General features: G+C 38.3%; 1 protein-coding gene across 1 annotated transcript in view; it reads right to left on the bottom strand.

The window, feature by feature from the left end:
• Positions 1-18,115: 18,115 nt before the first annotated feature.
• Positions 18,116-27,665, bottom strand: part of LOC124794951 — a 461,391-nt gene continuing 451,841 nt past the window's right edge. Inside the window, exon 36 of the mRNA XM_047258666.1 lies at positions 18,116-21,917. Within this exon, the coding sequence (XP_047114622.1) occupies positions 21,751-21,917 (167 nt within the window). The 3' untranslated portion in view covers positions 18,116-21,750. The remainder of the gene's footprint in view (positions 21,918-27,665) is intronic.

Here is a 27,665-nt window from a genome sequence, read left to right as displayed (position 1 = left end):
AACTCCAAAACCGGATACTGCACTTATAATCGTTGCAGATGAGACATTTGGTTTTTCCACGAATGTAATGTGACGATTTGCTGGAAAAGCCTTATCTTTGGAACTGGATGTTTACGCAGTTCTTTTCAGAGAAAGATGTTATACTGAATGTACGTTTGAAACATTATCTAATAAGTGGCACATTTTAGCGGCCTTTTAATGCGTTCCTAGATATTGCTGAAGACATCACTTCCGCACGCGAGGCGGAGTAAAATTTGAAGGTACGTTGCAATGATGTGGTTCAGAGACACCGAGTCCAGCTGGGTTACAAGCCGCAGCAAAAATTTTCGCAATAATTCAATGTATTACTCCGGCAACAACTCTGAAGGACAGAAAAGCAACTATTTCCTAAAATAAATATAAATCAATGAAGGTAATTTGTAACTTGTCATTAAGTACGGAAAGAAGTGCAGTAGGATACATCAGTTGTATACGTTTCTAACGTAAATATGTTGTTACAGATTGAGGTTTTTTTGCAAGTAATCACAGTTGATCGGCGAAACAGCAGGTCGGTTTGTATCATTTCGTTGTTAAGTTACAATGGACAACTATGATATACAAAGGGTAATAGGAAAGTTTTGCAATACGACGCAACAAGAAGTCGCAGAAGGCTGATTGTTGCTGTGTTCCGAGAATACTTCATACTTGCAGTGTAGTCGCTGTGCAAATCTGTCGGCGCAGTCGTTCGCTGGCAGGATTAGTTCGAAGTCCTTGCCATGACATCTTGGTTACGAAGTGAGATTCGGGCAGTTGGCGGTACAACTTCGCGTGAGATTTAAACATAGGTCAATGTTTTGAAGAAATGACGCTTGCAGTCGGTGATGTGTGTCCACATCGTTAAACTCTATTCATGTGGTAGAGAGAATTTAAAAGAGGAAATTTCACTCCGGAGGACGCCGAGAGCACGGCAAGGCCACGATCAACAGTTACGAAGGAAAACATTGATGCTGTGAGGAAAATGGTAGAGGAAAACAGGCGAGTGACCATAAGCAGATAGAGGATACCTAAGGGCTAAATGCACCAGCAATTCATCCGATTCTGCATGATCATTACATATGCAAGTAAAGAAACATTGTTGTCTCTGGGTGCTGCTTAGATTGACAGAAGAGCACATGACAGACATGATGTCCGACTTTGTGCCGGGAGATGTTAAAGAAGTTTTCTAAGGGACAATCTCAGTATGTGAATAACATCGTGACAGGTAACGAAACTTGGCTGTATTGTTATGACGTGTCGACCAAGACTCAAAACAAAATTTGGCTCTTTGAAGAAGACGACACACATGTAGCTGTCAGAAAACCCGATCAGTAAAGAAGAAAATGATTGCTTTTTTTCTAATCGAGTGGGACTGTGGAGCAACATGGACACACAGAAGACAGTCGCAGCTAAGTAGTACACTGAGCAGTGTCTGTCCGAAGTCATCCAGTCTTCGAAGAAACTGCGACCGAAGTCAAGTGTGGACCCTTGGTTCCTCCATCACGACAAGGCTCCACCTCACTGCGTTTAAGAATACACCGAAAATTTGCGGCGTACAGGACTAAAATTTCTTGAGCACGCTCCTTAAGAGTCCAAACCTTGCCCCTTGTGGCTTTGCACTGTTTCTGCATGTGAAAATAAACTGAAAGGAGGGAAGTTTTCAAGTCGTACAGAAACTTGGGATAACTGGTTTAGAGATTGTTTTCGGGGGATGGGGAGGTGTATTCAGTGTGGTGGAAATTACTTCGAAAAAATTAATTAATTAAAGCTGTACAGGAAAACTTTCCTAGTACCCTTTCTATAAGTCGCACGGCGGAAGTCAGCTGTCATACCTTGCAGCCCTTTTCATTGTGACTGAACTAAAAATTCTCGAGAGACAGAGGTGGATAATAATAACTGTAACGAATGACAAGTATCATCTTCTCAGGAAGCCGGACGACAGATTCCGAAAATATATCACTCTAGAATTGCCTTTGGATTTCGTTTGAAGGGTTTCCATATAAACATGGTTTCTCATGTCACACTTGTTAGTGGCGTCAGTTCTTTAATCTACTTGCCCATTAAATAAGCTCACATGTTCACGGAACTGTAATCTCTGTTGTTGTTGTGGTCTTCAGTCCTGAGACTGGTTTGGTGCAGCTCTCCGTGCTACTCTATCCTGTGCAAGCTTCTTCATCTTCCAGTACCTACTGCAACCTACATCCTTCTCAATCTGCTTAGTGTATTCATCTCTTGGTCTCCCTCTACGATTTTTACACTCCACGCTGCCCTTTAATACTAAATTGGTGATCTCTTGATGCCTCAGAACATGTCCTACCAACCAATACCTTCTACTAGTCAAGTTGTGCCACAAGGTTCTCTTCTCTCCAATTCTATTCAATACCTCATTAGTTATGTGATCTACCCATCTAATCTTCAGCAATCTTCTGTAGCACCACATTTCGAAAGCTTCTATTCACTTCTTGTCTAAACTATTTATCGTCCATGTTTCACTTCCATACATGTCTCCACTCCACACAAATACTTTCAGAAACGACTTCCTGACACTTAAATCTCTACTCGATGTTAACAAATTTCTCTTCTTCAGAAACGCTTTCCTTGCCATTGCACAGTCTAAATTTTATATCCTTTCTACTTCGAACATCACCAGTTATTTTGCTCCCAAAATAGCAAAACTCATTTACTACTTCAAGTGTCTCAGTATCAACCTATTTAATGTGACTCCATTCCATTATCCTCGTTTTCCTTTTGTTGATGTCCTCCTTTCAAGACACTGTTCATTCCATTCAACTGCTCTTCCAGGTCCTTTGCTGTCTCTGATGGAATTATAATGCCAGCGGTAAACCTTAAAGTTTTTATTTCTTCTCCATGGATTTTAATTCCTACTCCAAATTTTTCTTTTGTTTCCTTTACTGCTTGCTCAATATACAGATTGAATAACATCGTGGGTAGGCTACAACCCTGTCTCACTCCCTACCCAACCACTGCTTCCCTTTCATGCCCCTCGACTCTTACAACTGCCATCTGGTTTCTGTACAAATTGTAAATAGCCTTTCACTCCCTGTATTTCAGCCCTGCCACCGTCAGAAATTGAAAGAGAGTATTCCAGTGAACATTGTCAAAAGCTTTCTCTAAGTCTACAAATGCCAGAAACATTGGTTTGCCATTCCTTAATCTATCTTCTAAGATAAGTCGTAGGATCAGTATTGCCTCACATGTTCCAACATTTCTACAGAATCCAACTGATCTTCCCAAGCGTACAAATATGTATTGCACAAAAGACACATGGGTTGGCGTTTAGTATTGCTTACACTTATCTACTTTGTTGACAAAAAGAGTCCAGTGTATTCCATATACTCAGAGTTGCTCTTCATTGAATGAGTTTCGACAACAGTGTCAGTTCAAAGCCATGTGTCTCCATATGTATAGGCTGTATGAACTTCATACAGTTTCCAGAGTTTGTGAATGCACTAGGCCTGTTCAAATCCATCAATCTGAAAGGATGTACTATGAATTTATTGCACGGTGTTTAATGAGAATTAATTTGGCTGCTAATGATTATCATACATCGTAAATGTAATTCATGAGATTCATATAGCAGTAAGTTCGTCATAGGGAATATTTTCCTAACTTTAAGAGCTGTATGTTGTTTAATTAACAGCAGTAATTCTTACCAATGTACAACTAGGAAGAAAGTTTCATTACTGGCAGAAATCAGTTGATAGCTACTACCATTGAAATACAAATACTATAATTCATAGGCAAATATAAGAAATTCTACTCCAGTAAAGGCAACCAAATTCTCCATGACTAGCTGATATCTGTGATGATAAGTGATTTCTTCCCATCATGATCCAAACACGTAGGCCTAATAAGTCTTGACTTGTAACAGAGCCTACATTTAGGCATGGAGTGAAATGGACACTGTAGTAAAACATTGAAGAAGCTTCAACTCAAACCTTTGCCTTCTGGAAGTTGCATTCCTACCAGCTGAGCAATCTAGATATGCCTCACACTACCAAAAGTAAGATCAGATGGGGAACCAAACAAAATCTGTGACTTGCTCAAGGAGTTCTGGGCAGCACGTTATCTTGGATGGAGAGTCATTGGCAGATATATAAGTAACATCAGGCATGTCCTAGGGAAGTGTGTATGTCGGGACCATTGCTGTTTGTTTTGTGTGTTAATGACCTGGCAAACAATATTAATAGTGATCCCAGACTTTTTGGAGATAATGCTATATAAAATTATGCATTTTATGAAAAGCATAACATAAAATCAAACTATGTGATTATTTGTCCCTCTGATAGGTTTGTTATGTATTATTATGACCATTCATGATATTTTTCTATGAAGTTTGCCGCTGTCATCCACTGCACTTGTTTGGTTTAGAAGTTGTCATTTATAGACGCAGCAAAAATAAAAACGAAAATTAATATAAAATGGTAGTGTGCAAAATGTTATAATATGTTGGATTTATTCGTTTATTAATTGAGCTACTGTCTTGTAAACTTTGTTTATGTTTGTTGATGGTTTTATGAATGCTACATTAGAGGGTGTATTTTCTCTTAGTGCTGCATTTTTATATCATTTATATTTCTTGATTTCTCAGTTTGCAAAGAATGTGTTTTTAATTTTAATTGGGTTTACTGTTCTTTTATGTAAAATCTTAGCTCCCTCTTTTTCAAATAAAATTTATCATGTATATCGGGTTATTTGAATATAAGGGGCACTGTGGTGCCTACATCATGTACTGAGCTTTGATGCATGTGATTATAATCTGCAAGCTCAGTTCAAAATTTGTTCATTAGCTGCTATGTTTTTTTTTTTGTATTGACCCCCTGTTGAAGATGTAACATGTGCTTTTATTTCATGAGTCTTCAAGACTTCAGTATTTGGTATGTGCTATACATTATGATTATAATGTACTCGATGTGACTGTACTTAAGTTATCTTATATGATCTTCAGGTCTGATTTTATGTCTTGCACTTTTTTAGCACTGGAGATGGTTACACGGTGGCTGAAATTGATTTACTGTAGTAAATGATTTCAAACCTCTTTTAATCGATGCTGGCATTTTTCCTGGTTACAAGAAGCAAAAACGTAGTATCCTATCAACAATTCAAAAGTGGAATCAGTCAACCAACACAAATACCTGACTATAAAAATTTGTCTGGATATGAAACGCCATGGTCACATAGGCTCAATCTTAGGTTAAGAAAGTTGAAGACTTTGGTTCATTGGTAGAACACAGAGAAAATACACTCAGAGTATAAAGGAGATTGGTTATAAAAAAAAACTCATTTGATCCATCCTAGAATATTACTGAAGCATGTGAGAGCTGTACCAGGTAGTGCTGACAGCAGACATTGATCATATGCAGGTGTTGGACAAAAATATCTAAACACCGTGAGAAATGCATGCTTGAACATAAATGCAGATGCTTGCCAAGTCTGGAGTTTGTGCTGTTGTATTTGACCATGAACACCACTGCTGCTGTGTACTCAATATGTTGCACTGTCAGTTGTGGTCAGAATTGTGTTCTGTGTAGTTGTGAATACATTACGTAGCAGCTAAGTGGATTTGAATATGGGTGAATTGTTGGTGCTTGTATGTCGAGTGCTTCCGTAGCCAAGGTAGCCAAAGCATTTGGTGTTTAAAGAGTCACCATATCATAGATTTATACCGCATACAGGGAAAGCAGAGAAGCATCACCCTCTTAGTCACAACTTGGATGAAAGTATGTGTCAACTGATCATGACGGTCGGTCATTGATAGGGATTGTGATTAAAGATATGTGGATGGCAGCTGCAAAAGTCACTGAAGAACTGAATTTTTCACTCGCAAACCCTGTTAACACAAAATCAACATGAAGAGCTCCATAAGTAGGGAACTGCAGAGCAAGTTAGATTTCCAAAACAAGTGATGCAAATGCCCATAACAGGAAAACGTGGAACAGAAGCCATAAAACTGGACTATGAAGCAATGAAAGAAAGTCATTTGTCAGCAGAATCTTCCAACTTTTGGCCGAGTTTACATTCCAAGAGTGAAACATGGCAGGGATTTGATGATGATATGGGCAGCCACATTGTGATATTCCATTGGCCCCAGGGATACTCTGTAAGATGAAATTACTGCTAAAGATTATGTGACCATTCTTGCTGATCAGGTTCATCTCATGGTACAATATTTGTTTCCTAGTGGTGATGCTGTGTTCCAAGACGACAGGGCAATGGTCACACAGCTAGCATCATGGTTTTGTGAGACGAGGACGAGTTGTTGCATCCCCATTGGCCACCACGGTCACCACATCACAATATTATCGAGCCTTTGTGGTCTACTTTGGAGAGAAGGGTTGTGATCCCTGTCCACCTCCATCATCTTTACCTAAGCTTGCCTCCATTTTGCAGAAAGAATGGTATACAGAAGATTCCCTTGGAACCTACACAGGACATGTATTTATCCTTTCCGAGACTAATGAAGGCTGTTGTGAATGCCAAAATTCTTGCCGGCCACTATGGCCGTGTGGTTCTAGGCACTTCATTCCAGAACCGCCCTGCTGCTACGGTCTCAGGATCAAATCCTGCCTTGGGCATGGATGTGTGTGATGTCCTTAGGTTAGTTAGGTTTAAGTAGTTCTAAGTCTAGGGGACCGATGACCTCAGATGTTAAATCCCATAGTGCTCAGAGCCATTTGAATTTTTTTTGTCAAAACTCTTCCTGCGGTGTATCACCCATGGTAATGTGTGATGTTTTGGGGTTTCCATATTTTTGTCCTCCCACTGTACAAAGATGGGCAGCACAAATGGGTACATGAATGTCTGACTCACAGGAGAGTGCCAGTAAAGTACTGATAATCCTCGAACTGGCAGACACTCAGTGAAATACATCAACTAAACAGTTAAAGCCTACTTGCAAAGTTTCAAGAACCAGGAATACATGAGGAATCTAAGAATAGGCCAATGCTACAACCATCTGCAAGATAGAATAATTACAGCATGCACAAAGGGTTTTGTGCCTTGTTCTCACCCTTGTTATATGAAGAAATCCTAATATGTGGTACAGTGCAGAGAGTCCTGTGCCATGAATTTCACTATGGCTTGCAAAATATGGATATAGATGTTGCTCCTAAAACTGAGACATATTTACAAAGAATTTGGTAGTACGAACCCACATATCAGTGTGAAGTTGTACACCCTCTGGCCTCGATGCACCCACTGATTTATTTGGAAAGGGTGTCACAAGGCCACCATACCCTGTTCCGAGGTAAGCTGGTCCACAACTGTTGTAACTGGATCTGATATCCTAGATACGGGCACTGCGGCAGAGTTGACGTCTGAGCTGCTTCTACCTGTGTTCTGTCAGTGCCAGATCAGGCCATTAAGAGTACCTCAGCATCATGCAGACAGTTCATAGATGCATTTTCCATGTGTGGACAACCATTGTCCTGTTGAAGAATGGTGCCACTATACTCTTCCATGAGATTGTAATGCCGGAAATGCATATCCTCCTATTTCCATCTATTGCACTGCAAATTTTTTTCCTTATTTTGTTACCTGAAGATATAACGTTTCTGTGCCATTGTATATTGTAATTGTTTTACTATTTTATATATATGCATTTATGTTGATGTATAATTGGTTTGTTTTGTGAATATTATTTGTATTTATACGCTGGGTCTGGCCTAGGGAAAACTATGCTATCGAACTAATACATCGATAGGTCGTGTGGAGAACCAAAGTGTTTAGGATCTTTGGTAGTGTTAACTCTGTCGCGGGGAGCATGGGCAGAGGGGAGTCTGGCTGGAGTAGTGCAGTGGAGCAGGTGTGTTGTGTGACGCTCCCGCGAGTTGCCGCGCTTTTGGGGTTTGGCAGCATGTAATTGCGCTCGACTTGCTATGTTAGTTTCTGATATGGTGTCGTGGACGGGAAGCGTTAGCTGGCACACACCAAGAGCCCGTTTCGGCTGGAGACCGTGTCGAGAAGAAGGCGCGCCATCATCCAGCTTCTGCAACAGTGACGGCCGACAATGAGTGACTGTCACCACCTCCTCGAACAACGACTTCAAACCTTCAATCAACCAACAAGGAAGACTGGTAGCACATTAAGTTTTAGAACTGTATGGCAGACCTCAGCTTTTCAAACTGTTAAATTTTTCTCACTAAATTACAGCAACGTAGCATGAACCTTTGTTGCTCATTGTCCCAATTGCATTACCAAGCAGGGTCCCTTCCTTTTCTGGAATGAACCCGAGTGTCGTTGAAATTCAAACGCCAGCATTAAAGAAATATCATTCGATTTCACTGCTTTAATTTCAAAGTTCAGTTAAGGTATTCATAGCTGGCTACAATATTTAGATTACACAAGCACAAATTAAGAGTGCAAGTTTTGTTACCGTATTTTAGCTTACCTGTGACTGCAGCTCAGCTTGGCACATACTAAATTTTACTATTGTTAATTGTTCAGAACCATTTAATTCAAGTTCAGAGTTAAATCTCTTATTTCTAAATTGTGTACATTCAAGTAGCTTTTGAAATTATTGTTGAGGTACCCCAAGACTAACCGTATTTTACTGAATTTCGATGTGCTTCAAAAACAAAGCTCACTATTAATTTCAGTCACTAAATTAACTTTCAATTTTCCGGTTTTATTAATTCTTTTGCTAAATTAAGTCAGAGTGTAGCGAAATTTATTACTTCTGACAAACTTACAGTTTTCACACTACACATGTCAACCTTCAGTTGCCATGCTTCTAGTGCTAATTATATGTGTAATAACCTTTCTTTTTCAGTGGCTATAGTAATTGTCCATAGGACTGGCGACCATAATTTCCCCCAAATCTCAAATATCTAATTACCGCTAGTTAATTGTTAACATAACGGCCGCACATTTACTTTCTTTATTAACTTTATCCCTTTTCAAAATTAATTTCCACCAATTTCATTTGCATTTATCCTTTCATTTAGATGTAACCCTTTCCTCCCTCTTTACCGACAGATTAACTTCAGTGACGATTGCTTTTCCCAAATTTCCATTAGGTACACGCGGTTTAATTTTTCACTGTCATTAAGGTCGATAAGTGAGGAGGAGGTTACAAGATGTAACACATGATTATGCAGGATGTCCGTCAGAGTTCCCTCAGTCACTACAGCTGTAACCTGTAGTCATACCTGATGGCCCCCCACACCATGATGGGAGACTTAATACCGTAGTGCCTCACCAAAAAATTCAAAGAATGGGACCTCTCCTGAGGTTGCTGCCATACACACCAATGATGGTCATCCAGGGTAGTGCAGAAACATGATTCACTGTTGAACACAACGTGATCCCATACATTAGCAGTCCATGCGTTCTTGGTCCCAGCAGCACTCCAAACACAGCTGTGGTGTTATCGGCAACCTATGCATGAGATGATAATTCCCTAGTCTGGAGGCTGCTAGTTTCTGATCAGTGGTGCAGGTTGACACAGAATGTTGTAGGGTGTCTATTACTTGTTCTTGGGTGACAGGTACATTACATTGTGCTTGATGCACAGTGCAGTTCTACTCTCTTGTGGTAATCAGATATGGTCGAACAGAACCACAATGACAGGCATGCTTACCCTCATGCCGCTGCCACATCTGCATGGGCCACAAATCTAGACATTGCACAATTCGAACAGTTGTTCAAATGGAGACTCATATTGAGGACAATTTCAGACACCTGTCAGGGGCTGATAATGCTGTATTCTTCACAGTTGATCACAGAACATCTCACACTGTTCACGTCCCTTATATACCCTTCCAGCCCTGGTCACAATGCTAATCATGAACCACAATGTACTCTGATCACCATTATACCTGTTGAAGCTAACTGCACCTTTATCACATACATACCCGCTGACCATATATACGTGTAGAAATTTACACTGACATCCATATACAGTGTGACAATTATTGAATTATTTGAAAAAATGTAAATTAGTTACAAACTATGGCGTACACACACTTTATTCAACAAGTAAAAGTCACTACAGATATTCGGTTATGACATGTTTGATACGCCTGCCATCATGGTAATGTGGCACAGATGAATAGTGAAATTGTGTATGACTCACTGAAGGGGCAGAACATCGATGCTGTCAGTGACCTCCTGAATGGCTGTTTTCAGCTTAGCAATGATTTTGGGGTCATTGCTGTACACCTTGTCTTTATTATAGCCCCACAAAAAGGAGTCACTTGTGTTCAAATTCGGAGAATATGGTGGCCAATAGAGACCCATACCAGTGGCCTCTGAATACCCCAGAGCCAGAGAATGCGGTCCCCAAAGTGCTCCTCCAGGACATTTAATGCTCTCCTGCTCCGATGGGGTCAAGCTCGGTCTTGCATGTACCACATCTTGTCAAAATCAGGGTCACTCTGGATAATGGGGTTGAAATCATCTTCCAAAACCTTCATGTACCATCAAGGAATATTGCACGGATTATTCTGTGACTGGACACTGCACACCACATGACTGGACACTGCACACCACACAGTCCCCGTTGATGGTGAAAAGCCTTCTTGATCACAAAATGTGGATTCTCAATCCCCCAAGTGTGCCAATTTTGCTTATTGACAAACCCATCCAAATGCAAGTGGGCTTCATTGCTAAACCCAACCATGCATGCACATACTAATTCTCATCAAGTCCCATGGCCAGCCATGCAGTTTGAATGTTCTAACACAAACTGTTCAGAAGTTATGATGATTTCATTTCATATAGTTAAATAACTGTCACCCCGAATGTCTTTTGGATGCTTCACTGTTTTGTCAGGCAGAGTATATTTCTAGATATCTTGCCTGACTGTCAGAATATAAAGTTACATGAACACTAACAGGCTCATACAAGACAAGGCAATGCAGAAAATTGTAAATTATGTTTAACACAGTAAACTTTTCAGGTTCTTACTTGGGGCTTTCCCAGTGTGGAACCACTTGTGGCCTGACCTTCCCAGTGGGCATAAGGAAACATTCCAGCCAGAGGAAGATGCACATTCATGGTTTAGCCATAAGAGCTGCCAAATTAAATCTGGCAAAATATTACTGGTAGATCAGCAGACTACAAAAAGTTGAGTAAACAAGGCATAAACAGAAATACCTTCATTTAAGAAAATAACAACTTTCCAGAACAGAAGTAAAAAAACTACATACAGAAACAGCATTACCCCATTAACACACTTGCATGTCGATAGGCTCAAGTAAGAAATACTGATAATGGTGAGTGCACACATTGATTTCATAGTGTGTAAATTATGATGTTTCAAAGTTATGAGAGTTTATCACTAATACAGTTCTTAGATCAGTTACATGGTATATGGATTTCCCAAATTTAAAATGATGTTTCTTTCCTGAATCACAATTTCATCCAAACTCTAAGCACTAAAGTAAAACAATTATTATTTATATGTGGTCTCTATTCTTTCAGGCATGTGCAAAAGAGCAGACATCATTTATGATCCAGCTACCCCTATGAATTAAGACACGAAGAAATTACAGAAATTGGCTGTGACTGGGCATTGATTTAAATCAATGGGGAAAGTTGAAAATTTGTGTTGGATTGGGATTCAAACCTGGTTCTCCTGCTTACTAAGTAGATGCTCAGACCTATTAAGCCATTTGGACACAGTGGTCACCACATCTGCACGGGCTACCTTAACATGTCTCCTGTAACACTCAAATTCTCAACTTATCCACATACTGCTAATGTAGTACCACTTGCACATTATCTTCATTATTCAAGGCATTTTGCCAATTCCCATAGGAGTTAGAGCCTGGTGTGCATCCGCACTGAAGAGTTCATTGGCCATCCTTGCTTTAGTTATACATATGTGGTATCTTTTCTTCCAGAAATGTCCAAAAGAACAGACACCACATATATATACAACTCAAGTGAGGATGGCTAATGATCTCTTCAGAACGGATGCACAGCAGGTATGAACTCTTACGGAAATCAGCGAAATGCTGTGAGTAATGCGGATATGCACAAGGGGCACTGCGGCAGCAATGTGTGGATAAGCTGAGACGTTGGGACTGACAGGAGACATGTTAGGGTAGTCCGTGCAGTTGCAGTGACTACTGTGTCCGGATGGCTTAGTGGTCTGAACAACTGCCTAATACGCAGGAGACCTGCGTTCAAATCCTGGTCCGGTACAAATTTTCAACTTTCTCTACTGATTTAAATCAATGCACACTTACAGCCAATGTCTATAATTCCTTTGTGTCAGCATTATTAATATTATTATTATTATTGTAGGATCCTTTTCCCTGCAGCTTTGCTCCCACACACTTTTGACACATAGGAGTGTATTGAACACATCTCTCCTTTCCTCTCTCTTTGTCCATTTCTTCCTCTCCACTCCCACTGTCCATCTGCTCTTCCCCCTCTCTGTAGCCATCTCTTCCTCCTCCCAACTCTCTGTCCACCTCATCGTTGCCCTTTCTCTGTCCATCCCATCCCCCACTCTTTGTCCACCCACCTCTCTATAAATCTATCTGATGTGAACGTCTTGCAGATACACCTGTTTTGGCATCTGATAAAGCAGGGAGCTGTTATCCTCACAATACACACCTATCATGTAGGACAGCTTGTCAGGGGCAGAAAAATCTTGTTTTGCCTGTATGTCCACTCCTACAGCAGCTAGAAATTTTTAACCCCAACAATGCTGATCCTCATTTAGCAAGCAGTATGCATACCAGATTTGGCAGAAGTTGATCTAGTGCTTTGGGGTGAGATGCTGGACATACATATGCACAAATGTAGCTTTATATGTGTGTACTAACTGACAAACCCAGGATTCCACGGGTATTCATTTTGCCAATTTTCATTGGAAACTAAAACAAAAAATAAACCATGTTTGCAGGGAACTATCCAAAAAATTTTATTCCCGTGTATTTGTGAAAACAACTTTGTAATTAAGAAATAGTTATACAAAGAAATATGCGCAATTTATAAATGTACAAATGTTGTATCTGAATTAAGAAATATGATCCCAGACAGTTGGTGTATGATGGATGCAGCAGCTTCGCATGTTCACAAATATTTCTACAGCAATGCCTCTTCGTAGCTCTATAGCTATTTACACTTTGCAATTGAAAGTTGTCAAAAGCACTGCCAGGTGTCAGGGATTTCCTCAAGTTGACTCGAATATATGTGTGTCTTACAAGGGAACCTCCCCATCACACCCCCCTTAAATTTAGTTATAAGTTGGCACAGTGGATAGGCCTTGAAAAACTGAACACAGATCAATTGAGAAAACAGGAAGAAGTTGTGTGGAACTATGAAAAAATAAGCAAAATATACAAACTGGAAGATAGGCAACGTCAAGGAGAGTGTAGTCTCAGGAGCGCCGTGGTCCCGTGGTTAGCGTGAGCAGCTGTGAAACAAGAGGTCCTTGGTTCAAGTCTTCCTCGAGTGAAAAGTTTACTTTCTTCATTTTCGCAAAGTTATGATCTGTCCGTTCGATCATTGATGTTTCTGTTCACTGTAACGAGTTTAGTGTCTGTGTTTTGCGACCGCACCGCAAAACCGTGCGATAAGTAGACGAAAAAACGTGCCTCTCCAATAGGAACTGAAAACATTTGATCGCAAGGTCATAGGTCAGCCACAGGAAAACACGTCTGATATATTCTATATGACACTGGTGATGGCATGTGCGTCACATGACAGGAATATGTTGTCGACCCACCTAACTTGTACACTTGGCGAATGGGTAAAAAGATTATTCTACATTGCCCGATTTAGGTTTTCTTGTGGATGTGATAATCACTCCCAAAAAGTGATGAAAACATAAGAGTTTGTCACATAAACTGAAAATAAAATATTAAACTTTTCACTTGAGGGAAGACTTGAACCAAGGACTTCTCGTTCGGCAGCTGCTCACGCTAACCACGGGACTAAGGCGCTCCTGAGCTCACAGTACTCTTGATGTTGCCTATCTTGCTTATGGACTATTCAGTTTGTATATTTTGCTTATTTTTTTATAGTTCCACACAACTTCTTCCTGTTTTCTCTATTGATCTGTGTTCAATTTTTCAAGGCCTATCCACTGTGCCAACTTATATCTAAATCTGACGGGGGTGCAATGGGGAGGTTCCCTTGTTAGTAGTAAGGAATAAATCTATTAAAATTAATGTGTGATGTGGTAATTTTTAATGCATCTCATTGTTTATGACACCATATCTCTTGATTAAATGATGATGGCGTCCTCTTGGGTAAAATATTCCAGAGGTAAAATAGTGCCCCATTCGGATCTCCGGGCGGGGACTACTCAAGAGGACGTCGTTATCAGGAGAAAGAAAACTGGCATTCTACGGATCGGAGTGTGGAATGTCAGATCCCTTAATCGGGCAGGTAGGTTAGAAAATTTAAAAAGGGAAATGGATAGGTTAAAGTTAGATATAGTGGGAATTAGTGAAGTTCGGTGGCAGCAGGAACAAGACTTCTGGTCAGGTGAATACAGGGTTATAAATACAAAATCAAATAGGGGTAATGCAGGAGTCGGTTTAATAATGAATAAAAAAATAGGAGTGCGGGTAAGCTACTACAAACAGCATAGTGAACGCATTAGTGTGGCCAAGATAGACACGAAGCCCACGCCTACTACAGTAGTACAAGTTTATATGCCAACTAGCTCTGCAGATTATGAAGTAATTGAAGAAATGTATGATGAAATAAAAGAAATTATTCAGATAGTGAAGGGAGATGAAAATTTAATAGTCATGGGTGACCTAGTAGGAAAAGGGAGAGAAGGGAACGTAGTAGGTGAATATGGATTGGGGCTAAGAAATGAAAGAGGAAGCCGCCTGATAGAATTTTGCACAGAGCACAACTTAATCATAGCTAACACTTGGTTCAAGAATCATAAAAGAAGGTCATATACATGGAAGAAGCCTGAAGATACTGACAGGTTTCAGATAGATTACATAATGGTAAGACAGAGATTTAGGAACCAGGTTTTAAATTGTAAGACATTTACATGGAAGAAGCCTGGAGATACTGACAGGTTTCAGATAGATCACATAATGGTAAGACAGAGATTTAGGAACCAGGTTTTAAATTGTAAGACATTTCCAGAGGCAGATGTGGACTCTGATCACAGTCTATTGGTTATGAACTGTAGATTAAAACTGAAGAAACTGCAAAAAGGTGAGAATTTAAGGAGATGGGACCTGGATAAACTGAAAGAACCAGAGGTTGTACAGAGTTTCAGGGAGAGCATAAGGGAACAATTGACAGGAATGGGGGGAAATAAATACAGTAGAAGAAGAATGAGTAGATTTGAGAGATGAAGTAGTGAAAGCAGCAGAGGACTTAGTAGGTAAAAAGACAAGGGCTAGTAGAAATCCTTGGGTAACAGAAAAAATACTGAATTTAATTGATGAAAGGAGAAAATATAAAAATGCAGTAAATGAAGCAGGCAAAAAGGAATACAAATAAGATTGACAGGATGTGCAAAATGGCTAAGCAGGGATGGCTAGAGGACAAATGTAAGGATGCAGAGGGTTATCTCACTAGGGGTAAGATAGATACTGCCTACAGGAAAATTAAAGAGACCTTTGGAGAAAGGAGAACCACTTGTATGAATATCAAGAGCTCAGATGGAAACCCAGTTCAAAGCAAGGAAAGGAAAGCAGAAAGGCGGAGGGAGTATATAGAGGGCCTATAGAAGAGCAATGTACTTGAGAACAATATTATGGAAATGGAAGAGGATGTAGATGAAGATGAAATGGGAGATATGATACTGCGTGAAGAGTTTGACAGAGCACTGAAAGACCTGAGTCGAAACAAGGCCCCAGGATTAGAACTACTGACGGCCTTGGGAGAGCCAGTCCTGAAAAAACTCTACCATCTGGTGAGCAAGATGTATGAGAGAGGCGAAATACCCTCAGACTTAAAGAAGAATACAATAATTCCGATCCCAAAGAAAGCAGGTGCTGACAGATGTGAAAATTACCGAACAATCAGTTTAATAAGTCACAGATGCAAAATACTAACGCGTATTCTCTACAGACGAATGGAAAAACTGGTAGAAGCTGACCTTGGGGTAGATCAGTTTGGATTCCGTAGAAATGTTGGAACACATGAGGCACTACTGACCCTACGACTTATCTTAGAAGCTAGATTAAGGAAAGGCAAACCTACGTCTCTAGCATTTGTAGACTTAGAGAAACCTTTTGACAATGTTGACTGGAATACTCTCTTTCAAATTCTGAAGGTGACAGGGGTAAAGTACAGGGAGCGAAAGGCTATTTACAATTTGTGCAGAAACCAGATGGCAGTTATAAGAGTCGAGGGGCACGAAAGGGAAGCAGTGGTTGTGAAGGGAGTGAGACAGGGTTGTAGCCTATCCCCGATGTTATTCAGTCTGTATATTGAGCAAGCAGTGAAGGAAACAAAATAAAAATTCGGAGTAAGTATTAAAATCCATGGAGAAGAAACAAAAACTTTGAGGTTTGCCGATGAGATTGTAATTCTGTCAGAGACAGCAAAGGACTTGGAAGAGCAGTTGAACGGAATGGACAGTGTCATGAAAGGAGGGTATAAGATGAACATCAACAAAAGCAAAAGAGGATCATGGAATGTAGTCAAATTAAGTCGTGTGATGCTGAGGGAATTAGATTAGGGAATGAGACACTTAAAGTAGTAAAAGAGTTTTGCTATTTGGGAAGCAAAATAACTGATGATGGTCGAAGTAGAGAGGATATAAAATGTAGACTGGCAATGGCAAGGTAAGCGTTTCTGAAGAAGAGAAATTTGTTAACATCAAGTATTGGTTTAAGTGTCAGTAAGTCGTTTCTGAAAGTATTTGTATGGAGCGTAGCCATGTATGGAATTGAAACATGGACAATAACTAGCTTGGACAAGAAGAGAATAGAAGCTTTCGAAATGAGGTGCTACAGAAGAATGCTGAAGATTAGATGGGTAGATCACATAACTAATGAGGAGGTATTGAATAGGATTGGGGAAAAGAGAAGTTTGTGGCTCAACTTAACTAGAAGAAGAGATCGGTTGGTAGGACATGTTCTGAGGCATCAAGGGATCACCAATTTAGTATTGGAGCGCAGCGTGGAGGGGAAAAAATCATAGAGGGAGACCAAGAGATGAATACACTAAACAGATTCAGGAGGGTGTAGGTTGCAGTAGGTACTGGGAGATGAAGGTGCTTGCACAGGATAGAGTAGCATGGAGAGCTGCATCAAACCAGTCTCAGGACTGAAGACCACAACAACAACATCTCTTGAACTATTTGTCGTACATTCAGTGGCATATGTGGATACTGCTTGCAAAATTTATTGTGAATATAGTTAATAGCATAGAAATAATACATGTAAATGTTATGCATGATATGGCAGTTTTTCATACACCTCATTCCTTATGACATCATATCTTCACAGTGATTGTTGCCTGACAGTAAAGGATACATATACCACGTTTGGTTGAAATCGCTCCAGTGGTTTAGGTGATATGGAAAACGCACACCTGTTGCAAATAACTTCTTTGGATTTGCAGCAAACCATTCATTCTAAAATTAAATTGCAGCTCAGCTCAGTGCTATTAATCACAAGTGTGGGTGATATTATGTTTTCCAAAATCAAAACTTTTCGTTCTCAGCAAAAATTACAGTTTCTTAAAACTTCTCATTGTTTTGTCAGTCATTCATTCATACTAAGCAGTGAATCCACAACTGATCCCTTTGGATTTCTGTAATTATGACATGCTCATTCAGATTATTCACAGATTTTCCCCAAAGCCTGTTAAAATGAAGTTTACTGCTTGTTAATTAGATATGAAATGTACATCTCAAGACAACTGTAGTGCACAGTTTAACTAAGCAAGGGCACAGCCTTATGACTCCAAAGATTAGTCTAAATATAACACTTAGTATATTATATTTGGTGAATATGTATATTTTTATTGAAAAGTTCTTTATTATTCTTTCATCATTTCTAGTGTAACGAAAAATACATGGTATACAAGTCCGTAATCATAAATGACATAGTTCATTTTTTTGTACTCATGTATTCTTTTGTCAAGAATGTGCATGAACAATTTTTAAAACAACAAATAAATTACACATTGGTTACCTATTTTTTATTCAATTTATTTCTCATTTCAGATGAATTTCTGACAATATTTTCTACAAGTGGAATGCACAGTGAAGTTACAGCCACAGCTGAAGTCACAGACATAATCATTACATGTCAGTAACATTCAACACCTGGAAACACCCACAACAAGTTATTCATATCATTCATTATCTCACTTAAAGAATAAGAAAAAAAGAAGCCAATCACATGCAGCTATACAAGTCTGCATGAGTGGTCATCCAACATTTGTGAATAAATACAGTGAATGACTTTTATAGAAAATTACTCTTCCATGCTCTAAATGCACAAGTCATGTTGTTACAATTAATGTTGCCTCTTCAACAGAACACACTATTGTACAACCAGAGTCATGTTATTTTGACTCAAATGTAAAGCTTTAAAGTAGTTACTGCATAATACTTTTCCCATACTCATTCATGAAATGAATTGTTATGCAAATTACAAGCCAAATTGTTGTCACTTGCATATAATATCTCAATTTCAAAAAGTGACCCTCAATGTTATATCAGTTTTAAATAACTCTTAAATATCATGTTTATGTACTCACACATTTTACTCAAGATGTGACTATAAGCTATAAATATGTCACATTCATTAATTAAATTTTATACAATAAAGTGGGCTACTGTTAGATTTACATTGTGAATTTGTTTTGTCTTAACATTGAGTTTTATAGACATCCAGTGTGCCAATAAAAACTGCCGATATAATATGCTTGCCAACAACACTCTTCATAACATTACCATCTAAAATGAGCTGGTTTTGACCATCCTCATTTGGAATAATAGTGCTTTATTAGAAAGAGAGAAAATAAATCTACTTCTAGATATTCTCATTTCTAGTTTACTTTCTTTAAATAACAAAACAAAACTGTTATCAGTAACAAGTGTAGGTGAATGGAAATGAGAGAGCAAGAAATGGCATGAGAGTGTGGAGATTGTAAGGAAGAGAAAGAGGGCAGTGGTGAACTCATGTAAGGTGAGATATTAAAAGACAACTGTCCTTTTAAAAGGCACACTTCTCTGTGAGAAACAGAACAAAATGGAAGGTGGTTCACCAGTCTATATTATTTCAGAAATACTTTCTATATTTTGAGTAGTTAGTGCTCTGGAAACCTTTATTGTGTACGTAGGGATGGAAAGTCATGTATATATCCAAAAAGATGCTCTAGTTGAAAAATCTCTTGTGCTTTGATGATGATTAGTAACAACTGAAACTGATAGCAATAATAAAGGCCTTGAAAATAGCTAATGGTGGCACTATTTGATTTTCAATAGAGTTACTATAGTTGAGATTACCATCTTTATAACAAATTATTAACTAACATATACAGCCTTCAAGGACAAATGGGGACCATTACGGTAAGCTCTTGATTTGATGCTGTAATAAGTCACTCTATTTCTTCAGAAAAATAGCATGTTATACACGTCCTTAGAATGATGGTATCTGTATGACAATTTCCCAGGTCTTCATTCCAACATACCTTACAGGACACATCAAAATTTTGACTGGAGTCATTATCAAAAGTTAGTGTGTTTCTGTTAAATAACTCTCCTCTGCCAGTGCTAATCACTGTTACTGGTGAAATTTACAGGAGTCTAATAGAAACATCTGCACAAAAAATTAAAAAAAGTTGCTACATATTGGTGAATGAACACCTGCACATTTTGTAATGTATGTCACACATACCTGCATTAAATGGTTTCATCTCTAGCCACTTCCTTTATAACAGAACATAAAATACTAATTCAAAGTCATGCCCCTGGACAGCTGCTGTTACCCATAATTGGTATCACTATAGAACAGTTGAATTGTGCCCCATCCCATGACATGCTGCTTTTCATACTGGATGTACTTGGATCATCAACTTTCTGAAGTACATCTGTTAAGGCACTGAGTAAAACAGTGACTAGATGCAGAAATTTGATAGGAAATGATGCTGCATGTGTTTGATTAATTACCCTTCTGAGAAAGCGAAAATTAATGCCAAATTTTCTATAATAATTACCTTGCGTGAGAATGGGATGAAGTGAATCAATATTGTCCATTCTACAGCTCTTTGCAGACAGCACAGTCTGAGATGATGTTGGGGATGTTCACAAAATCCATTAAAATAACTTGATAATATGAGCAGTGTTGCTAAAATTTAACATCTTACATCAGTTTCTGGTTTTATGAATGTCTATATCCCCAGAGACAAAATGGTTTCACTATTCTGTGTCCATGCTCACATCACCATTCGGCTCATTCAAAATCACAAGAACATTACTTTGACATGTTTTTAAATAAAAATCTTGTATGTTACATATTAATTAAAAAGATTCCTTGACACTGCAGTCCAACAGAATGCTTTATTCATTTTCTACTTAAAAATGCATTTCAATCTTTATTTTATTATTGGTCCCTTTTCTTCACACTAATAGACCCTAAATGCATTCGTTAAAATGTGTCTTGATATAATAACTGAATTAAATTTTCTCTTAGAGCCACACAGCTAACTTAGGATCCTTCAGAACAAATGGTTTAGCAACAGAAACAATTTTTACACTCGAAAAAAATTTCAGAAGAATCGACACAGTAGTTCCTTCATTCCTGTTTGCATAGGGGAAACCCATTTCTATTATTTTAAGAGTGTTCAGGACATTCATCAGCACACATAATTATTCAGTGACAAAAATAAGTGCATCTCTTTTTGAAATATTTTTTCTTGTTGTTAGAAGTGAACCAACTATGTGCACACAGTTTCTAACAATTAGAAACTTTGTAGCTGTTGTACAATTACAGTCACCCATTAAATACAAGTGTGAGCACTGTAAACACTAATGATTGGTACGAAACTCATTGAAATGTTCCGACAAGACGATGCCACCACTCGACTGATAACCCGAGAAGAATTCATCACTAATATTATCATTTACCTCTTAACTTATATTTGCCCTACAGACTGCATTGCCATTTAGTCTGATGAAACTGAATAAAATTTAGTTTTCATTAATATTTCTGCAGAGGCAACAAAATAAATACAAAGTGAATAGTCAAATAAACGTTTCACTACACAGTTCTAACTGTACTTAAATATTTACATTATATACACTCAAAGATGATATGAATTGACAGTGTAAAATAAATAATAATAATTGCTTTGGTAAATAATTATTTGTCCGTGACTACAGGACAAAAATGTATTAAACCAACTTGCTTGGAAGTTGTGCAACGAAGTGAAACTTTGTGAAAGAATCAATTATTCATTTATCATTAACTGAAACACAATGGATCGATACCTGTATTTCATTCATAACTGATTCCATATATGTGTCTGAAGACTTACTTATCATGATGATATGATATTACTACAGAATAAAACATAAAATACAAATGTAATGTCACTGACTTCTTTCTCTGCATTTTCAGTGGCTGTTCTTCAGCTTCAAACAAGATTATAAAAAGACATCACAGTGATGCACTGGGATTTAATAGTAAGTAAAACTACAAATTATAATTACAGCACAGTCACTGCATCAGTTTCTGTACTGTGGATGGTCACCACATGAACTGTGCTGATTTACAGCATCTTGGTCTTAGAAAAAAATTCTAGTATCATGTGCTTTCACGCCTGCTTCACGTGGGGCTTGAAGCATGATACTAGCCAGGCAGTGTAGATAAAAAAAGTGACAGTAATAGCAATAACAGCATACATGAAAAGGTTCAATTCTGGTTGGCGGAAACGATTCTTTCGAAGCCATTCAAGGACCTCATCACCAGTTGAAAGATCACCTAGGAGAAATTTTAAAAAATGAGATTAAATATAAGCTCATATATATATATGAAAAAAATAGACAAACATTCTATGTTCCTATGTATTACTGACATGCAAGAAATGAAAAAAATATCACAGTAAATGGAATCAAGATTTTATTCATTTTGCAATTTATATCCCATATTATGCAGCAACAAAAGCAGAAAGGAAGGTGTTATGAAGAAATGGTAACAAAAGAAAAATCAGAGTTGAAGTTGGGAATAGGACAGTCTTAGCTTTCTGTCCATTCATCTATTTCTCATGCCAGTATTAGTGAACATCTGTAGTTAGTATCTTTTTTGAGGGTAAAACAGAACTTCTTGTATTTGAATAGATAGTAAAGCAGTTATTTATTAGATTCCAATGCATTAACCACTACACTTTTGTTTGTTTCCATTTGCCCATCTCAGCAAAGTAGGCCTAATTACGCAAATTTCTTTTCTCCTCGGTATCTCTGTGATCTGTTTAATCAAGCTACTTACAAAACGATATCTTTCAGTACAAGGATGTCCCAAATAATAAATTGCATAGTTACAATTGAAATCGTAGCCTTCCAAATTTTTGTTTTGTGTTGGTTCCTCAAGCACTGTGCAGCTCTTTCTCATTCCCTTGTCAGATATGAGTACTAACTTCATCTCTAAACTTTAAATATTGATGAAACAATAAATTCTGTTATAAAGATTCACACCTTCTTCCATTTTATGTGGACAGACTAATTACATGACTCCCCAGTATTGCCTTCTCTTTACTCTTTATTGGTCCCAGTTCCTTGAAAAGTAGCGACCACTTGCTATCTTTTTCCATATTCCCTAATTAGACTGCTCCAAAGTCTCAATCACTTTATGAACTATTTTACAATTTGCCCATAAGGCAAATAGTGTTTATTATAATTAACACACATCAAACCATTTGTTTCCTTCTATTCAACCTCTCATTTGCAGTGTACAAGTGCTGTTCAAAAAGTAAGGTGACTTCAAATTGCGTGGGCAATGGACATTCAATTACCGATCTTTTTCTTTTTTTGTTATGTTGGTACACATGTCCCAAACATATGTTCACAATTTCAAGTGTACAGCATTCTTTGTTTTTGACAGATAGAAAGGTTAGATGTGTTTTAGTGTGCTTGGCGATTTTCAATTATTATAAAAAATGGAGCAAAGAGTTTGCACCAAATTTTGTTTGAAAAATGGAATCAAGTGCTCTAAAACACAAAACACTTGAAAAGTTGACAGTGGCATATGGCGAGTCTGCTCTAAGTAAAAAAAAAAAAAAAAAAAAGGTTTACAAGTGGTACAAGCTCTTCCAAGATGGCCGAGGAGATGCCAATAATGAACCTCACCCCTGGATCCTGGATGACCCAGCACATCAACAACAGATGATAACATCGAAGCTGTGAAAAAAGTAGTTTTGGATAATCATCGAATTACCATAAGAGAAGTTTCTGAGGATGTTGCATGTCAGTCGGCTCATGTCATGCAATTTTTTCGGATGTTTTGAGAATGAGAAGTGTGACAGCGAAATTTGTTCCAAATCCTCTCAATTTTGATCAGAAGAATCATCACATGAGCATCGCTCAGGAGCTCTTGAATGACATTAATGATGATCCTGATTAGCTGAAAAGGGTCATAACTGGTGACAAAACATGGGTTTGCCGTTATGACATCAAAATCAAAGCCCAGTCACCCCAATGGAAGCATCCCGAAGAGCCAAGACCGGAAAAAGCATGCCAAGTTCGATCAAATGTCAAAGTTTTAGTTTCGCTCATTGTTTTTCAATTACCATGGCATAGTGCATCATGAATATTTATGTCAAGGTCATATGGTCAATAAGAGAAGCAATATGTAAAAAAGTCCAGAATTGGGGAAAAACAATTTACAGCTTTAGTAAAACGACAATGCACACGCTCATTCATCGTTGCTTGTGAGAGATTTTTTGGCCAAAAACAACATGACAATCATGCCTCAGCCACCATATTCATCGGATTTGCCCCCTGCAACTTTTCCTGTTCCCAAAACTGAAGAGACCTACGAAAGAATGAAGATTTTCAACAACTGAGGAAATAAAACTGAATCGCTGGAAGTACTCAAGGTTGTACCAAAAAGAGATGAGAAAAGCTTTGAGATTTGGAAGAAGCATTGGCACAAGTGTGTTGTATCTGAGGGGGATTACTTTGAAGAGGACAACATGAATATTGATGAATAAATAATTTTTTTTTCATAGAAATATAAAGTCACCGTACTTTTTGAACACACCTCTTATTTCATTTATCTCAAAGACAGTAGTTTTCATTATCATATTAAGTGTCCCTGATTTTTAGCAAATGCATGTCTGTACTTTTGCATTTGAAGTGACTCTGAGAATTCATTTTCAATTATTCATATATTAAAAAGGCACAGAAAATCAGAGGTTCAAATAATATTCAGCGATCTAATAGCAAAAGTTGCTCACCAGGCATGAATATTAGTCAGTTAATGCTGTGCTGTGATTAAAATCACATGAAAAAGTGGACCATCAAAAACTGACATGAAATCTGCCAAGAACAGTTCTGCAGCAACACAAAAACAAATGCATCATGGAATAAAAGTCAAAATATTCAGAGATAGCCATGCACGCAATGTTTCAGACTTTGTATCTGACTCTGCAAAAGAAAATGTGAGTTTCTCAGCTTTTGTTAAGCCTGGAGCAAAGTTCAAATACATGATTAGCAGTGTCAAACAAGAATGTACCATTTCTACTAAAAGTGACTGTGTTGTTCTTGTAACGGGATCAAACAATGTTTACTGCAATGAGGCTAGTGCATTTCTATAAAAATTGGTCATTACTGCAGTTACTGTCAACTACAAAAGTTATAGTGTGAATCTACCTATGAGATCTGATTTAGTAGACTGATCTTGTGTAAATAGTGAAATTCAATGAATGAGTGAAACAGTAAAACACTTCTGTTCAAAGTTTAAAAACATAAACCTTCTCGATGTCTACAATTACGAAAAAGCTAGTTTCGCAATGCATTTTTGTATTACATTGTATTGCATCTATTTGGTAAGAAGAGACTTGTGTCTGATACAAACAAGACTGTTGACAAAATAATGCATGAAAACAGCTGCAAAAGCAAACAAGCCACTGCCTTAAGTGCCTACACGTAGGGAAACAAGTGAAAGGGGTCAATTCCAATTGGATTTGGCTCAACTTTAACAACACAGAAGAATTACTCAATACACAGGTGGCAATTCCTTTATCATGTAAACAAATTATTAAAGATACTACGCCTGATAATGTATGCAGTAGTAACCTCATTATGAATTTTAATATTGTAAATCTGTCTGAAGGAATGATCAGCCAGCTTTATAACATGCAAATTCTGTTACAAAATATGAAACAGTCTGTAAATGTAATATGTATAAATGAACATCAGTTTAAAACAGAAAATACCAGTCTTCTCAACAAATGTCCCAGCTACAAACTGGCCACCAGCTTTTGTAGAACTAACAAGTATGGAGGCTCTTGCATATTTGTTCATTCCTCAGTAACCTATGAAATCAGACAGAATTTTAGCCATCTAAATGAAGCAATTACTTTTGAAAGTTGTTGTATAGAACTTAAAGATTGGCAAACAGAAAACAAAGAGTGCTTGTTAATAACAGTGGCAAGGAATTCATTCCTGGCTGGAAAACATACAGTTAGATGTCTCACAAGCCTCAATATTAGGGCCACTACTATTTTTGTATTACATCAATGATATGCCATGCTAGGTTGAGTTGGATACCATCCTTTATGCACATGTTTCAACAGCTATAGTCTGCAGTAAACCCAATGAAGACTTAACCCGCAGTATTGAGCACACACTTGGGGAAGTGGGTGCGTGGATCAAGAATAATAATATGAAATTAAACTTTCAAGAATAGAAACTGATCATTTCACCATTAAACAATCAGCACAATGTATAAGTGAAATTACTTATATGGACAAAAAATTGGACTCTATAAGCTGTGTCAAATTTCTTAGTGTGTTAATAAATAAAAACATGTTGTGGAGTGAGCATGTAGACAGCATTCTTAGTAAACTGAACAGTCTTGTGTATGTCAAGAATGTCTTATCTAGTATCACTTATTTAGCAGTAAAAAACTGTATTTTATGCATATTTTATTTCAGTCATTAAGTACAGCATAATTTTCTGGGGTCTGAGAAAACTAATTTCTTTAGAGCCTTTAGACTACAAAAAAAAGAACATCTGAGCCATGGTGGGAGCTGAAGAGAATCAACACTGCAAACCTCTATTTGAAAAATTAGATCTAATGTCCATCTCTAGCATGTATATATATGAGGTCCTTATTTTCTCAAAGAGAAACCCACAACTTTTTGAGGACAACTGCTTCTTGCACCTGTATGAGACTAGATATAAGGCAAGTTACATGCTACTTACCCACAGGCTCAAACTTGATGAAACAATCTCCACATTACAAGGGCAGGAAATTTGTAAAAAACATCTATATGGGGAAAAGTGATCCAGATCTAAAAAATACTACAGGAGACATGGAAAAGTATTTTAAAAGTAAATGCTACCTTAGTGTAGCAGACTTCTTGAATGATGAACATGGAATATAGCATCTCTCCAAAAAAGCAACACCATACATATTATAACCATAGATTTTTTCAAAACTGAAAACCATGTAAAGTATATCTAAAAACAAAGATGATGTAACTTACCAAACGAAAGTGTTGGTATGTTGATAGACACACAAATAAACACAAACACCCACACAAAATTCAAGCTTTCGCAATCCACAGTTGCTTCATCAGGAAAGAGGAAAGGAGAGGGAAAGACGAATGGATGTGGGTTTTAAAGGAGAGGGTAAGGAGTCATTCCAATCCTGGGAGCGGAAAGACTTACCTTAGGGGGAAAAAAGGACAGGTATACACTCACCAACACACACACACACACACACACACATATCCATCCGCACATATACAGACACAACCAGACATTTGTAAAGTTTGAGAATTTGTAAAGGCAAAGAGTTTGGGCAGAGATGTCAGTCGAAGTGGAAGTACAGAGGCAAAGATGTTGTTGAATGACAGGTGAGGTATGAGTGCCGGAAACTTAAAATTAGCGGAGGTTCAGGCCTGGTGGGTAACAGGAAGAGAGGATGTACTGAAGGGCAAGTTCTCATCTCCGGAGTTCTGATAGGTTGGTGTTAGCGGGAAGTATCCAGATAACCCGGACGGTGTAACACTGTGCCAAGATGTGCTGACCGTGCACCAAGGCATGTTTAGCCACAGGGTGATCCTCATTACCAACAAACACTGTCTGCCTCTGTCCATTCATGCGAATGGACAGTCTGTTGCTGGTCAGTCCCACATAGGTAGCTTCACAGTGTAGGCAGGTCAGTTGGTAAATCACGTGGGTGCTTTCACACGTGGCTCTGCCATTGATCGTATACACCTTCTGGGTTACAGGACTGGAGTAGGTGGTGGTGGGAGGGTGCATGGGACAGGTTTTACACCGGGGGCGGTTACAAGGGTAGGAGCCAGAGGGTAGGGAAGGTGGTTTGGGGATTTCATAGGGGTAAACCAAGAGATTACGAAGGTTAGACGGATGGCAAAGAGACACTCTTGGTGGAGTGGGGAGGATTTCATGAAGCATGGATCTCATTTCAGGGCAGGATTTGAGGAAGTCGTATCCCTGCTGGAGAGCCACATTCAGTCTGATCCAGTCCCGGAAAGTATCC

Source organism: Schistocerca piceifrons, chromosome 4, assembly GCF_021461385.2.
Source record: "Schistocerca piceifrons isolate TAMUIC-IGC-003096 chromosome 4, iqSchPice1.1, whole genome shotgun sequence".
Classification (NCBI taxonomy): Eukaryota; Metazoa; Arthropoda; class Insecta; order Orthoptera; family Acrididae; genus Schistocerca; species Schistocerca piceifrons.
The sequence above is the reverse complement of the archived record's forward strand: the minus strand, read 5'-3'. Positions and strand labels throughout refer to the sequence as shown.